General features: G+C 36.0%; 1 protein-coding gene across 2 annotated transcripts in view; it reads left to right on the forward strand.

The window, feature by feature from the left end:
• LOC117985950 (C3 and PZP-like alpha-2-macroglobulin domain-containing protein 8) overlaps positions 1–16,464 on the forward strand; it is a 228,620-nt gene that overhangs the window by 106,336 nt on the left and 105,820 nt on the right. For both annotated transcript variants that reach the window (XM_069501479.1, XM_034972749.2), the window contains one exon: positions 1,301–1,482. In XM_069501479.1, coding sequence (XP_069357580.1) covers positions 1,301–1,482 — 182 coding nt within the window. The remainder of the gene's footprint in view (positions 1–1,300; positions 1,483–16,464) is intronic.

Consider the following 16,464-nt stretch of genomic DNA (forward strand, 5'->3'; position numbering starts at 1 on the left):
GCAATCACCTCTGATTGGTTGACGCTCGCTCACTATTGGCTACAATGCATTGTTGCAACTAGAATCGCACAAATTCAGCCAATCACAACAATTGAAATAGTAATAATTATTTGAAGCCCCGCACATACTTTACTACCGAAAAGTGGGAACTTATCACTGCCCATATATGCGACAGTGTGTTTGATTGTTGGTTTGATGTAACTTTTTTGCATGGATATAGTTAAAGTCTTGAAGAGTGGCATATCACATATGCGACTTAGGCATCCCGGAAAATCAAAGATAGATAGATAGATAGATCGGCTACGGCAAGATAAATAGTTAAATAACAGGCTCTGAAAAGTGCGAGCCTTGACAAACCAAATATTTCGCCCGTTTTTAAAACCAGGCACGGACGAGCAACTCAAACAGCAGTCATCTATTCAACAGTGGTGTTAGCGGAGCATGGAAGAACGTCAAACAAATTCCGTATTCCATTCACATGAAGGAAATACAATAATTTGAACGTGTCCATACGATTTGTCGCATTGCAGCTGCCTGGAAGTGGATTTTTCAATATTCGTTCACGAAGTTGACTTTTCGTGCTAGTCATTTTGTCGGACAACTTTTTGAAGATGAATTTGTTTATATTCTGTTGTCGTTGGTGCTGACAATAAAAATCTTTTAGGAATTTGTTTAAAAAGTACCCTAAACTTTGAACAAAGCTTTGCTGAACTTTAGTGAAAGATTCTATGTCATGGGTGAACTAAATACTTTGTAATGTTGACAGTTAACTCTTAGATTTTCCGGGATAAAAAGTAGCCTATGTCCCTCTCTAGGTCTTAAACTATACCCGTGCAAAAATCACGTAGATCCGTTGCTCCGTTGCGACGTGATTGAAGGACAAACCAACAAACAAACACACGTTCACATTTATAATAGAGGTGAAGAGATAAAAAAATCGGAAATTTATTAATTTGTAAAAACCATACATCATAAATAGTAGGTACTAGAAATAACCTGTGTTACAGTTAACCAGACTCCCAACGAACGTCAGCAAGATAGACACAAAATTATAGTAATTTATATTCAGCTTTGATCGTAATTATTATCATCATCATCATCTGAATATATTGCCGGCCCACTAATGAGTACCGGTCTCCTCTCAGAAAGAGACCGGTCTTCTCTTCTATCGGTGGATTGCTGTCCTTGCTTAGGATCTTGTGGTTTTGGTCAGGTGTTGGCTCTAAACTCTAAGGCCCCCTAAGCAGCGCATGAAGAGTTCGTATTAATATTATTTTAAAGGTCATATTTTTGTCCACAGTGGCTTCTCAGTAGTTGCGCCAGAGGTCGCGGTACCGGGCAAGACAACCGCTGTGCTCGTCACTCTTCACGGCCGAGCTGAAGATGGCACCTTGGATCCTCTGAACGTCACCGTCAGACTCGAGACCCAAGATGCTGACAACGATGTCAAACTGCTGACTACTGCTAGCCAAATGATTACGGGTAAGTTTTTTCAGCTACAGATTATAATTATATTTTTTTAACTATTGTATCGAGTCGCATATCAAGTGAAAGAGAAAAAAATACTGAGTTCATCTTGTTATATCAGTACTCTTATCAGTACCCTTATTATGGAACCAACTCCCATCGGCGGTGTTCCCACTAGATTATAACATGGGGTTATTCAAGGGGCCGACCAACGAATTCCTAAAAGGCCGGCAACGCATCGGCGGCTCCTCTGGTGCTGCAAATGTTCATGGGCGGCGGTAATCACTTAACATCAGGTGACCCGCCTGCTCGTTTGCTCGCTATATCTATTAAAAAAAAAATATATATAAATGCGAAAGTGTCTTTTTTTGTTGGTTTGTTGGTTTGTCCTTCAATCACGTCGCAACGGTGCAATAGATTTTAGCATAGGTGTAGATAAAGACCTGGAGAGTGACATAGGCTACTTTTTATCCCGGAAAATCCCGTGGGAACTCTTTGGTTTGATTTTTAAAAACCCTGATTCCACGCGAACGAATTGTATAATATATGCTTTTTTCAATTAGCTTTCAAGTATAAACAAGATTATTTAAGCAAAACATCACACTGAGTATCTGGCAAATTACTCTGATACAACTCTTAGCTTACATGGCCAAGTTTACCAATCCCGAAAGTTCGTAAATAAAACTTCCTCAGCCAGATATCCGGCTCTAACAGGAATTATTCCAAGTTCTAAGTATGAGCATGCAGCGTTAAGGTGTTTCCTCCTTGCTTAGCGAGTTATCGGCGAGCGGCAGCTGCCAACTTTCTAGAACATACTATTACTACTACTGCAGTTATACAAGCCAAAACTTTTTCTTTTTGTCTTTAAAGGTACCAGTTAATTCTAGATTTCTAGATACTCTTCATAATCGATGCATTTAAATTAATTTAATTTTTTAATAAAAATGCATTTTGTATTTCAAATTTCTCCGCGAAAACGCTACCCACCATTTTTTAGGTTCATGAGCTGTAATGACATCACACAGATTGATAAACAACGATATTTTAATGTGACGTCACAGTGTCAGAATTCATCAGGCGTTTGGAATATTTTGTAGAACAGATAAAAAATGAAATCTTTAAAACAAATTATTCTTTTAGAATTCGTTATAGGTACCTAATATTATAATAATTATTTTATAAACTGAAACTAACATTTTTCGATTGCTAATATAAAAATACTATCTTGTATATACATTTTTAAATTGTTCTCGCTTGGTTTAAAATACCGTATTGGAACAGACATAAAATAACCAGTACGTAGATATAGAATAATCAAAATAAATATCTATGATGTCGCCAAGAGTCATAAACGCGTTCCGTTGTCTAGAAAACTTCACCCGTTCTTGTATTCATGAAGGAAGCACGTTAGAAGTTTTATTGGGGTTCCGCAGAACTTTGTGGTTTTAAAATCCTTTATCTCTCGTGTCCTGGTGCTTCCTTTGCATTTTATTTCTAAAACTCCTTCAACAAGATTGACGTACATTTTATATTCCCACCAGATGTAAGAAGAATCTTCTTTAAAGAAAGTAAATATGTAAATATTATATTAAGTTATGTTAAAGGAAAATTCTGAAAATATGCAGCAAATACTCGCAGGATATGAAAATTTTCTCAATCTGTGTGTTTAGTATGAGATTTTACGTATAGAATTCCAGCATTAAAACGCAGTAACGTCAGCGTAAAATAGACCTAAAACTCTTTGATTTAAAGGCAAAAATTTAGAACCACCGATTTTAAATTTACAAGGTTTTCACTTGGAGCTCTGTGTAAATGTATGACCGAACTTGAACTTTAAAACAAGACTGTTAAGCTCTATTTTACTTAAGTGCTGAAGTATTCTTATGCTCGAATTCTATCAACATTGGTACATGTAATATCTCATACTATGCACACTGAACAATCAGTATTAAGAATAATTATTTTATCTATCTGGACTTTTCGAGGACTATGCGGTAAAAAGTCACGTATCGCCAAAGTGCGATTCATAAAAAAATTAACTGTCGAACCAAAAATCTTCGTTAGAAAATCCACACAGTTGAACAAAGGTAGTCTGTAAGAGTATCTAACCCCGCACTGAAAATATATAATATCTAAAAAAATATTTGTAATCTTGTACGGGAGCGGTGTGCAGGCTCGACCGTAGCAAGGGGAGATCTCCCACCAGTCCATCCGAGCGGTTGGTTGTGCTCAGTAGCGCTAGCTGGGCCGACAGTTGAATCTTGAAACTTCTATATAATATAGTCCAGATTGCAGAAAACTCCGTTAGTGCGAGAACCACGGAACAGAAAGTTTCTGTTCCGTGGCGAGAACTGTCGGCGGTACAAATTGTTCGGGACTACGTCACAAAATATTATCGATTGAGCAGCGCCATCTAGTTGAATCTGTTGCAACCGCCACAATCTTAACAAACATGTAGTTATTGACAAGCTTTAGTGTTTAGTGTTTACTATATCTATAATAGCCTAGTTATTTGCCGTGACTTCGTTCGCGTGATATCATTTATAGCCAGCACTTGAAGATAGCGTAGCAATCTATCAGTGAAATAATTTTCAGAATTGCATCCTTGATTCCGGAGATTACCTAAATTCAGACTGAAAAACTTTACCTCTTCATAATATTATAAGTGTATTACTAATTGTAATCTATACTATTATATAAAGAGGTAATGTCGTTAAGATTGTTTGTAGCGGATGAACCGATTTTAAAAATTCTTTCACCAGTAGAAAGCTACATTATTCCTGAGTGACATAGGCTATACGGGATCTTTAAAAACCTAAATCTACGCGGGCGAAGCCGCAGGGATCAGCTAGTAACTAATATACTTACCTAATAATATAACTCTGAATTACTCTCACGAAATTATTAAATAGCCTACAGAATCCCAAAATACGACATAAAACTCTTATTGTACGTCAAGATACTTAAAAAAATATTATGATAAGACCATACAATAGGCGGTTTTATCCTCAAAAGTATAAGCGCTCTCTCCCAGATAACCTTCAGACGGGATAAGATAGATTTAAAGAGAAAAACAATCCATGCTGGCTGATATTATAAATGTGAAAGTCTGACTGTCTGTCTGGCTGTTAGGTACCTTTTCACGGCCCCTCTTCTAGCACCTATTTAGGTACAGTACGCGACCGAAAGTAATGTACCTTGACCTTTAGAAGGACATAGCAGATTTTAGAGCGTTGTCCCTATCGTTGAGACAGACAAAACGTCATATAGGTACTTATGAGTGATAGAGACAACGCTCTAAAAAGCCGAAATGTCATTCTAAAGTCCGATGTACATTACTTTCGGCCGCGTACTGTATCTACTATCTACTTAGTTTAAATTTTCCTGTTCGTGAATTTAGATCTAATGCTGCAATCTGATGTTCGTCAAAGGAATCAAGTAAGTAAATGTATCGATCCCTAATCGAAGTGTTAATAGCTCAAAGCTTCCTTTCAAAGGCAATCGAATCACGACTTCAAATCCAATTTACTGATAGGTGCCTTCATAAACATCACTTACTCCGACAGTCTCTGATTCTAGTCTAACATGTTAATCTGATTTAATCATCAAATTAGCAGCATACTTAAGCACTTCAGTGTTAAAGTAATTTAATCAAAGTGATTATGAGAGAACACAAAAAGGGAAGTATAATTACGTAGCGCTAGATGATGTCCTTAAATTCGTCTACTTCGATTAAGGTTAGGTAGGTAGTAGGTACTTATTAAAAATTAGTGGTTAGGACGTCCGCCTTCTAATCGGAGGTCAGGGGTTCGATCCCGGGCACGCACCTCTAACTTTTCGGAGTTATGTGTGCTTTAATAAATTAAATATCACTTGCTTTAACGGTGAAGAAAAACATCGTGAGGAAACCTGCATGCTTGAGAGTTCTCCATAATGTTCTCAAAGGTGTGTGAAGTCTACCAATGCGCACATGGCCAGCGTGGTAGACTATGGCCAAAACCCTGCCCACTCTGAGAGGAAACCCGTGTTCTGTAGTGAGGCGGCGATGGGTTGATCATGATGATGATCAAAAATCCCGTTGAAACTTTTTGATTATCCGAAATAAAAAGTATCCTTTGTCCATCTCCAGAATGCAAGCTATAATATCTATGTACAAAATACAAATAGATGATGCCTGTGACTTCATTTACGTGGGTTTTGGTTTTTTGAAATCCCTTTGGAATTCATCGATTTTCCGGGACAAATAATAGAAATTTAAAAAAAATTTCAACGCACCCGATAAAAGTTTGGAAAAAAATAACTAACAAATGAAAATATTGTATTAAAGAAGGTAGAGCTTATGTTATTGGTTTGTCTAATTTTGTGGACCTTTTCATAAAAAAATTCAAAACTTTGAATGCAGAGGTTGATGGCAGGTTTGTTTTTAATATACTTTATATCAAAAACAAACATAATATGAACAAATACTTCGTATTTAATTAACGTGAAAATCAGCTGTTAGGTAGGTTATAAAAAAGGGTATTTCAAAGATATCGGATCACTTAATTCCATGATTGGAAATCCAATCAACCAGAAGGTATTACGATAAACACCATTTATTTGAAGCCGTTTGATTTGGTTCTGTGAATGGTATTAACATAGGTCTTGTTTGATTTAAATAAGTAGAAATCAGGAGATTGAAGACTATACAATTTGGAATAGGTACTGACGATCGAGAAAATTTCAATTATTTTGTCTATAGTTACGCCCAGTATCTTATCCTTATCCTAGTTTCTTGCTGGTTCTTCTCGGTACTTAGGAACGGCATTCCGAACCAGTGGTAAATTAAACTAGTTGAATATTCAAAAGCACTTGTAAAAACTTACTTGAATAAAAATATATATTCTATTCTGATCTTATCAAATTGAATTGGTAAATTTAGCAGATGAGTGAAGTCACGGTGGCGCAGTGGGATTTTGTCTAGAAATCATAATCCTGAATCATTTTCTAAATCATAATAGATAGTGTATCCTACTTACCGGTAGTAAATATAGTTACACAATGCTTTGTCTTCTATGCAATGTACTGATGACAGAAAGACAGATATAGGTAGACCAGAATCTTATGAAATGAAATTCCAACGTTAGCAACACTGTACTCTATGAATATCCTATGTACATACTCTGTGGTGAATAATAATTATAATTCATCACAATATTCACCATAGATTACTCTGTGAATATCCTATGTGGATATTCACAGAGTACAGTGTTGCTAACTTTGGAATTTCATTTCCGTATCTTTCATGACATTCTGGTTACCTGTAAGAGTATCTACCCACTATACAATATTTATAAGGCCAATAGAATAATTTTGAAATCTCATAAGTCTTGACAAAAGGATTTTAACCAAATAAACCGGCAGCGCTACTAAATTGAAGATCTTTAGTAAATGTTAAATTAACGAAACCCATTTAGCAAATCCGGGAACAGAATCTGTAAATCAAATTGCTAATAGGTCAAAGCATTTGGTAGTTCCTTTCACAGATACCGTATCGCCCAATGAATCATGATTCGAAATCGGATCAGGTGCCTTGATAAACATCGTTTACTCCGAAGCCCTTTATCGAATCATCAATTTAGAGCGAGTAAAGTTTATTAGTTTAATTAATAGAACTAGCTGCTTAGTGGCAAATAATCATAGTTGTGACCATAATGTGGCTAATTCCGTTGTACACAATATCTAAACTAAACTAAAATGGCACGTATAAATCTATTGCTATCCCTTTCATAATGTTGCTTGCGGAAAAGGATAGCACTAGATTTAGACATGTTAATTTAGTTTAGTTTAGAGATTGTGTACAAGAGAATCGGCCCCAATATTGTATTATATTTTTTTTTTTTTTAAAGAATATTAGCCATGTTAAATGACTAATATTCCCCTTTCCTCTCCAACTAAGCGTCAGGCTTGTGCTAGGAGTAGGTACGACAATAGTGCAACGGGCGATTTAAACTTAGATGACTTACAGACGCACTCAGAGTCGCTTAATCATTACTCAAGTTTAGTTAAAACGAGACAGAGCTATATCTCTCACATAAATCTGTCTCGTTTTAACTCAATCTTAAGTAACGATTAGTGACTCTGAGTGCGACTGTATATCCCTCACATAAATCTGTGTCGTTTTAATACAATCTTAAGTAATGATTGGCGACTCTGTGTGCGGCTGTTAGATTAGATATATAAGAATTAAAATATGGGTTTACCCATATTTTAAATAATCTGAGTTTACTATGAGTTAACTCATATTTTAAATAATCTGGGTTTACTATGAGTCAACTCATATTTTAAAATTAAGGCACAAAAAAAAATCTCATCAGGTTTTTAAACCTGTAAATAAAAAAAGGTTAAACTAATTTATTTTAGGTTGGAATAGTCAAATCATGTAAGTCTAGGTGCCTCTTGGTCTTTTTATTAAGATTATAGATATATTGATTACTTTATTAATTTCGGTGGTTAGTTGAGAGAAAAACATCAAAATCGCTATTTATGTTTTGTGAATTTTGAATAAAACTAATGCATTTATTGTTCTCTTTTGTTTCAATTAAGTAGAAGTTTACATTCGAGCTTCACAGATAACGCCTAAATAAGCGCAAAGAAACGCTTATTTTCAAAAGAGATGATTCTATTTTCTCTGCAGTGTTTCAGTGTGCCTAACGAACCGTTAAGTCGGTGTCAGCTGCTCTTTCTACCATAGAACAAAAATTACATCCCGATGTAAAAGAAAATTTTATTGCTAGAGCTCGTTAGATTTTTCTTATACGATATCAGTAAATATAGGATGGTTTTCCAAACATTATTAGAACTTAAAAAAGTTGTAATCTGCTTTTGTCTGTACCTTCATCATCAATCGAAAGACGTCCACGGCTGGACATAGGATAGGGACTTCCAAATTCTGCATACTTGCCTGAATATGCCAATTGCTTAACATAATTCTATGCATTAATCCTGTTTCTTTGTTCTAAATTCAATCCTTAAGGGGGTAAAATAGGGGTTTGAAATTTGTGTAGTCCACGCGGACAAAGTCGCGGGCATAAGCTAGTTACAGTATAAAAATAGAATGCTCCATATTTACTCGATCGTATCCGACGAGCGTAACGTGTTCACTGAAGAATGTTCCCCTTTACGACAATATCTAATTTTTCTGTTCCATCTGGTGGAAGGCGCAGCTGACATCGAGCGTGCGGTTCGTTAGGCGCGCTGCAAAGCAAATCAAATCCCTCAGCTAAATGAAATTAGTGATTGCTTGCCACGTCAATTGTTGAAACTAGAATTGGCCACATTTTTTTGTCCAATCACAGGGAGGGTGTAGAGTTGTGTATGTGTTTAAATAGTATTTTTTGTTATTAATATAGCAAACTATTTTAAGTGCGAAAGTTAATGGCTATGTAACTGGCTATTTTTCTTTTTCTGACATGAAGCGATGGGAGTGTTCTCTCTCGCATATTCTTTAGCATCTTAGCCGTTGATCGAGAATATTCCCCTTTACGGCAATATCTAATTTTTCCGTTCCATCTGGTGGCAGGCGCAGCTGACCTCGAGCGCCCGCTTCGTTAGGCACCCTGCAAACCAAATCGAATCCTTCAGCTAAAATGAAATTAGTGATTGCTTGCCACGTCAGTTGATAGATAAATGAACACTTTGTTTTTTTTTTATTCAGATACAAGTTAGCCCTTGACTGCAATCTCACCTGGTGGTAAGTGATGATGCAATCTAAGATGATAGCGGGCTAACCTGGAAGGGGTATCGCAGTTTTTATTAAACCCATACCCCTTTGGTTTCTACACGGTATCGTACCGGAACGCTAAATCGCTTGGCGGCACGGCTTTGCCGGTAGGGTGGTAACTAGCCACGGCCGAAGCCTCCCACCAGACCAGACCAGAAATTTAGAAATTATAAAATTCCAAACCCCTGCCAGGAATCGAACCCGGGACCTCCCACTATTAAGACCACAGCGCTCACCACTGCGCCAGGGAGAATGTATCCAAAATAGATGTAAGGTCAGGTACGTTACATACATTTTGGAGCAATTAGTATTAATTCAAACTTGTTTAAAAGCATATAATTCAAGAATCATGGAAACCATTTTAATCGACGTGTTATGGAAAGTTTTGTTTGTTCTGTAAACAATTTTCATGATTTATACAGGAGCGTACGAAGTTGAAATTAGTTTAGGGTTAATACCGTGTTGTATGTTGTTTGGTGGCGTATGGGGACAAAGTTATACTTTTAATAAACATAGTTTAAAATACATAGTAAATATATTTTATAACTAGCTTTTTCTCGCGACTTCGTCCGCGTGTACTACATAAATTTCAAACCCTTAGGGGTAGAATTTCGAAAAATTCTTTCTGAGTGGATACTTACTCTTTGCAAAGAACACGCCCTCTGAATTTCATGTCTCTTGGAGCAGCGGTTTAGGCTGTGCGTTGATATATAAGTCAGTCAGTCAGTCAGTCAGGACTTTGAATTTTGTATATACAGATGTTCCATTTTGAACCACCTCGGCATCTGTCTGTCTGTCACAGTTATTTTATTCAGAAAATGTATATAGGTAATATTGTGTTTGCGTGTGTGTGTGTGTGTGTTCAATTTGAATAAAAATCTGATTTACTGAACAGGAAAAGTAACCACACCTCTAAACGACTTCGACAGTAGGTACATATTAAGAAATCTGAAAAAAAAACTGTCAATCCGCACTTGGTCAGCGTAGACGTGGTTTTCATTCTGTGACGAGATCCGCGCTCAATATTAATGCGGTGATGGTTTGATCATGATGATGATGATGGTTTAAAGTGGTCTCTTATTTAAAATCCTAATATTTAATTAATTAATTTTTTATTGTTTATCATAACTTGATAACACAATTTTTTCTCAATAAACAATAAACAATGATGATGATTGAAAATTGCCAAAGAATCAGCCTGACTGTTCAGCTTGAAAACCCGCCTGTTTTACCAAAAAACAGTTTTCACACAAAAACATACAATAATTATTCAGCTTCTAATTCTGTTGCTGTTCTGCTGTTCTGTTGAATATGAAAACCGAATATTCCCTATAGCAAGTTTGCGTGTAAGCTCTGCAGATGAATATTTACATGGGAAGACCAGGATCATGAAAATCTGTACGTGTACGTTTATAAATGGCACTTACCCGCATCATTTGCATACTATTCAAGGGAAAATATGAAAACTTTTTCCCACAATCCCAATGGTTTCCCGCTAAAAAATTCCATTGAATGAACTGTAGTTGTTTGTACGTCCGAACAAAGGCAATCTCCTCAGATTTCTATGCAAAAGGTTGTGCACGTAGGTATATGCAAAAGTATCGATAACGACGTAGTATCGATAGTTTCGTTATGATATCGAGGTTCAGGTGTTTCCGATTGGTATTGCATGCTGCACTCCTTTGTTTATGACTACTTGTTACAACTGTTTGGAACACATTTCAAATGCTCAAGAAAATATATGTGGTGAAAGTTTGTATGAAAGTTCATTTTAAAGGTTCCGTACCAGAAGAGTGCCAATGGCCCCAAAGGGACCCTATTACTAAGTCTCCGTTGTCCGTCCGTCTGTCTGTCAGCGGGATGTATTTCGTGAACTGTAATAGGTAGAGAGTTGAAGTTTTCACGTTCACTGAGCATGAACCTATAGGTCTACTATTTTTCTTTGATAGAGATAGCGAGCAAACGAGCAGGCGGGTCATCTGATGTTAAGTGATTACAGCCGCCCATGAACATTTACAGCACCAGGGGAACTGCTGATGCGTTGCCGGCCTTACAGGAATTTGTTGGTCCGCCCCTTGAATAACCCCATTACCATTGAATAACTATTACACTACACTAACATGAAAATTAAAACGTGATATTTCTTGAACGATGGTACGGACTTCTTCGTGTGTAAGTTCGAATACTTAATCGGTTTTTCAAGTTATATCCATGAAAATTGGTATTTGTACTTTCGTTAAAAGTCACTATCCATATTATAAATGGGAAGTTTGGTTATTTATTGTTTGTCCTTCAATCGTGTCACAACGGAGCAACGAATTGTCGTAACTTTTTGCATAAGTAAAAATCTGAAAGTGGCATAGGCTACTTTAAGATCACGGGAATTTTCAAAACCTAAATCCACGCGAAATTCTAATCACTCACCAATTTTCAGAACTTTCACTTGAGCGAAGTCGCAGAGGATCCAAGTTGAATAATAAAATATCGATGCTTTTGTTTTTGCGAATCCCTATTCGCACGTACAAAATTTTATATGGTATATCGCCTCTTTGTGCTCATGGAAATTTTATGTCGCCTGCCTCCGCGCCGGGAATAATAAGCAGCCAATTTAGAATTTGGTGCCTTTTAAAAGATTTCTCTCTAAATTCCTCTCTTTTTAAGCACGCCGGATTATTTTTGATAGGCGACCGCTTGTGACTGACAACAACGGCTAACAAAGACTTCTTTATTCATATTATGCTAATATTAAAGTTTGTGTTTTACATAGACCTTTTTTATTTTTATAAAAACACTCGCTTATTTCTACTACGAGAACAAGTTTTTATCTTTATGTCGTCGCCATTTGGTCTACACGCACGAAACGTTTTGCGTCATCATTCTTCATACCATGCATGGCTAAGATTTGGAATACTCTTCCACGATCTGTGTTTCCTACCAATTACGAGTAGGTACAATCCGGGTATCTTTAAAACAAGAGTGAATAGGCATCTTCTAGGTAAACATCACTTTCCACCTGGTGTAATTGTGGTCAAGCCTATGCCTAGGTATATTAAATTAAAAAAAATAGGATGAGATTAAGTAAAAAGTAGATAAATATTATTTGACTGCTTTATAAAGTTTTGTATTAAGTATAATAAGCTCGTTCCTTCACTTTGGTCAGCTCTAAAACAACACTAACAGCCGTACTCAGAGTCGCTTAATCGTTGCTTAAGTTTAGTTAAAACGAGATAGAGCTATATCTATCCCATAAATCTGTCTCGTTTTAACTCAATTTTAGGTAACGATTAGCGACTCTGAGTACGGCGGTATGAGATTCAATTAATTTCATTATTATTTAACTAATTTGACGAGACTGTGAATAATAATTTATCATTTTGTTACGGAGCCCTAAAATTTAATATTTTTGAGTCATAATATTAGATATGCCAAAATTTCTATTGTAATTTTTGAACCAAATAAATTGAATTGAATTAAAAAAATTATAACCTAAGCCAAAAATGCTGTCTACCAATTACACTCAGAGCATCCGTGCAATTTTCAAATGGAACATGTCACTCAATGAGTTTCTGCATCCAAGTGAATTGAATTGAACATTCCACAAAACATCACACGCTTGTCAATACTTCAAAAATAAATTCAATGGAATCGCGTCTTTTTGTGGTCATTCAAATTTCTGTCAACGAATCAATTAATTCAGTTATATATACGACAGAAGTCGTTGAATAACTGTTTTCTTACTAAAAAAAACCGGTCAAGTGCGAATCTGACTCACACACAAAGGGTTCCGTACCATCGTACAAGATATGGTACGGTATAACATTTTTATGTAGGAAACTGCAAGTTAATAAGGGACAGCGCTACCTATATCATGTGTTGTAGTAATTATTTTTCCGTGAACACATTTTAATAATTTTTTTGTAATCACAAATTCACGGTTTTCGGATTTTTTCCTTTACTTGCGCTATAAGACCTATATTTATGCCTTTCATGATTCTATCAACGGGAACTACCTTAGGTATGGGTTTGCTTGATAGACCTACACGATAGACTGACATCAAAGTAATCCTATAAGGGTTCCCTTTTTCCTTTCGAGGTCCTCAAAAACAAACTAAGATTTTATTATTTTGACGAGCTTCCTGACGCAGTGGTAACCGCTGTTGTTTTATTAGTGGGAGGTCTCGGGTTCGATTCCCGGCAGGGGTTCGGAATTTTATAATTTCTAAATTTCTGGTATGGTCTGGTGACAGTGTACAGTGTGACCTAAGTAATATCTATATAATAGCCCATAAGTACACATACATATTGTATCTGAATGCATTCATTTAATAAAGCAGTCCAAAACCAACGCTCGGGTCGTACGCTCATTTCCAACACCTTGTCCCAACCTTAGATGGCGATCCTGCCACGCGGACTCAAGGACTCAAAATAATTATTACAATGTAACATATAACCGGATAAGGCCTCAAACAAAATATAATAATACAAAATGTGCAACTCAAAAGTCGAGAAAGAAGATATATTTATTAATCAAAACGGCAATAAAAACAGCGCCGATATTGAACAATTTCGCTGGCACATTTCTTCAATAAACATAGTTATGATCATCATATGTACAATTTTACTACTGGGAGTACTATACTTAGTATTTAAATTTTACAAGAAATGCCATGAAAACTGGATGAGGAGCCAGCTAAGCCAACACGTACTTAGAAGGTCACGGCGATCTCGCAGTGAAGGACCAGTTACAATGAGTTCCTGTGAAAACTGCCGCGCTGCTAAACCTTGTGGACAGTGATATTTTATTACCCCTAGGACAAACTACTACTAGTGTAAAGTGCGAAATGAACAGTGATGTACGACGATTTATTGAACTTGTATAACGAACTTTCAAAAATAAAGGTATATTTAGTAAAAATCGGTCCAAGTCGGAGAAAAGGTGAAGTTATATCTAAAAAAATTAAGTGAAGCGGACAATTTAGTAAGTAGCTTCAATTCCATTTTAGAACAATTATCTTCAATATCTGTATCTTTTAAGAGTGATGAATGCTTGCGATTTGATAGGCTAAGTAATGATTTTTTCAATTTATATGATATAATTTTTAATTTGTGTAATACGCATTCTTGTGAAAATTTTGACAATATGGCAAAATTCGAGTTAAAGGTAGCATTACAATTACTGCCAGTCATCGACGACTCTGAAAAGTCTGTGAAGCAATTAATTGACAATATTATATACTATGATTCTTTGCTTGCGCATCCCGATTGTAAAAATAATCTTATTCAATTCATATTAAAAAGTAGACTGTCACAAAATGCCAAATTGCAATTACAGTCAAATTACACAGCCATCGATGACTTGGTTAGCGATATGCGGCGTGTGTTACTGCCACAAAAATCGCCTATAGCTATTCAAAATAAGATACAACAGCTAAGACAAAATAATAAATCTATAGAAGATTACGCAAAAGAAATGTCTGAACTTTTTGTTGACCTGACAATATCGCAGGCAAAAGGTGATTCAAATACATATGCGGTACTTAAGCCGTTAAATGAAAAATTCGTTACAAAAAAATTTGCCGACGGGTTACGAAATAGAACACTTAGCACAGTTATTACAGCCCGGAACTACGACTCGCTAAAGGATGCGATTCAGGGTGCCCTTGATGAAGAAATCTCGAACCCTTCCCCTTCAACAGGTGATTTATTAACCATGAAGCATCGTACATACTATCGGTCTAGGAATTTTAATAATCACACAGGTAGATGGAATACAGGTAAGTATACAGGTTCAAGGCCATCATATTATGTACCAGGCAGAGGACGAGCACCGATGCATCAGGCTCCAGCACACTTTTATTCTTCTTCGAGAGGAAAACAGAACGGCACTCGTGGGATAACACGAGGTCGCGGAGGTAGGTTTACTAATAATACCTATTATGGAAATCGAGAGAGTAGAATTAATCGAGCTGTAAATGTTTTGACCCAACCGGAACCAAAAACATCTTCCGAAAACCAAAATCAGTTTTTTCGAGACTAAAAATGTTATATTAACCTTAAACAATAATATAAAGTACGTAGAATTATATTTGAACAATAGAAGATGTTACTGGTTATTAGATACGGGAGCCAGCATATCAGCGGTAAATAATGAAACAATAACATGTAATAATACACCTCTGTGCGAAAGCCGTATTCTAATCAACGGCGTGGGAGGTCAGATTCAAGCGAAAGGCTCTGTTTATTTGACACTATCTGATCCAAGCGGTATACAATTACCGCATGAGTTCTATGTATTCGATTCTTTACCGTGTACGGCTAATGGAATTTTAGGTTTAGATTTTCTTTATTTATACGGAGTTCATATTGATTTAGAAAAATGCATTTTAACATTGAACTATAATGGAATAAAACATGTATTACCGTTGTTAAATAATATTAAAGTTGAGAAACCCGACTTTTTGACTATACCTGCTAGGTCTGAATCTACTCACTACATTAGTACTAGTATGACTGAAGAATGCGTAGTCTGCGCATCCGAATTAAAAGACGGAATTTTTATAGCGAACATGCTAGTAACACCTAAGGACGGGAATATACCAATAAGAGTTTTGAATACTACCGAAACCGATTTTTATTTACAGGATATAAAGCCTATTGTACACAAGGCCAGTGATTATGATATTTGTTTGTTTGAAAATCCCTGTAGAGACTCAGATAGAGTGAAACATTTATTTAAATTATTAAATTTAAAGCACTTAAATTTAGAAGAACAAGCTAGCATTGAAAATATATGTGCAAAATATAACGACATATTTTACCTTGAAGGTGACCATTTTACCACTACTAAGCTTTATAAGCACTCTATTTCTTTAAAACCCAATACGACACCGGTGTATTCCAAGCCTTATAGACTTCCGCATTCGCAAAAGAATGAAATGGATAAACAAATCGATAAGATGCTTAAACAAGGCATAATAGAACCATGTAACAGTGAATGGTCTAGTCCTGTTCTATTAGTTCCGAAAAAATCGAACTCTAGTACGGAGAAAAAATGGAGATTAGTTATTGACTATAGAAAATTAAATAATTGTATTATTGATGACAAATTTCCCCTACCGAATATAACAGACATATTAGACTCATTATCAGGTTGTATATACTTTACCCACTTAGATTTAAATCAAGGTTTTTATAATGTTGAGCTGGATCCAGCTAGTAGAAAATACACAGCTTTT

Source organism: Maniola hyperantus, chromosome 10 (assembly GCF_902806685.2).
Source record: "Maniola hyperantus chromosome 10, iAphHyp1.2, whole genome shotgun sequence".
Classification (NCBI taxonomy): Eukaryota; Metazoa; Arthropoda; class Insecta; order Lepidoptera; family Nymphalidae; genus Maniola; species Maniola hyperantus.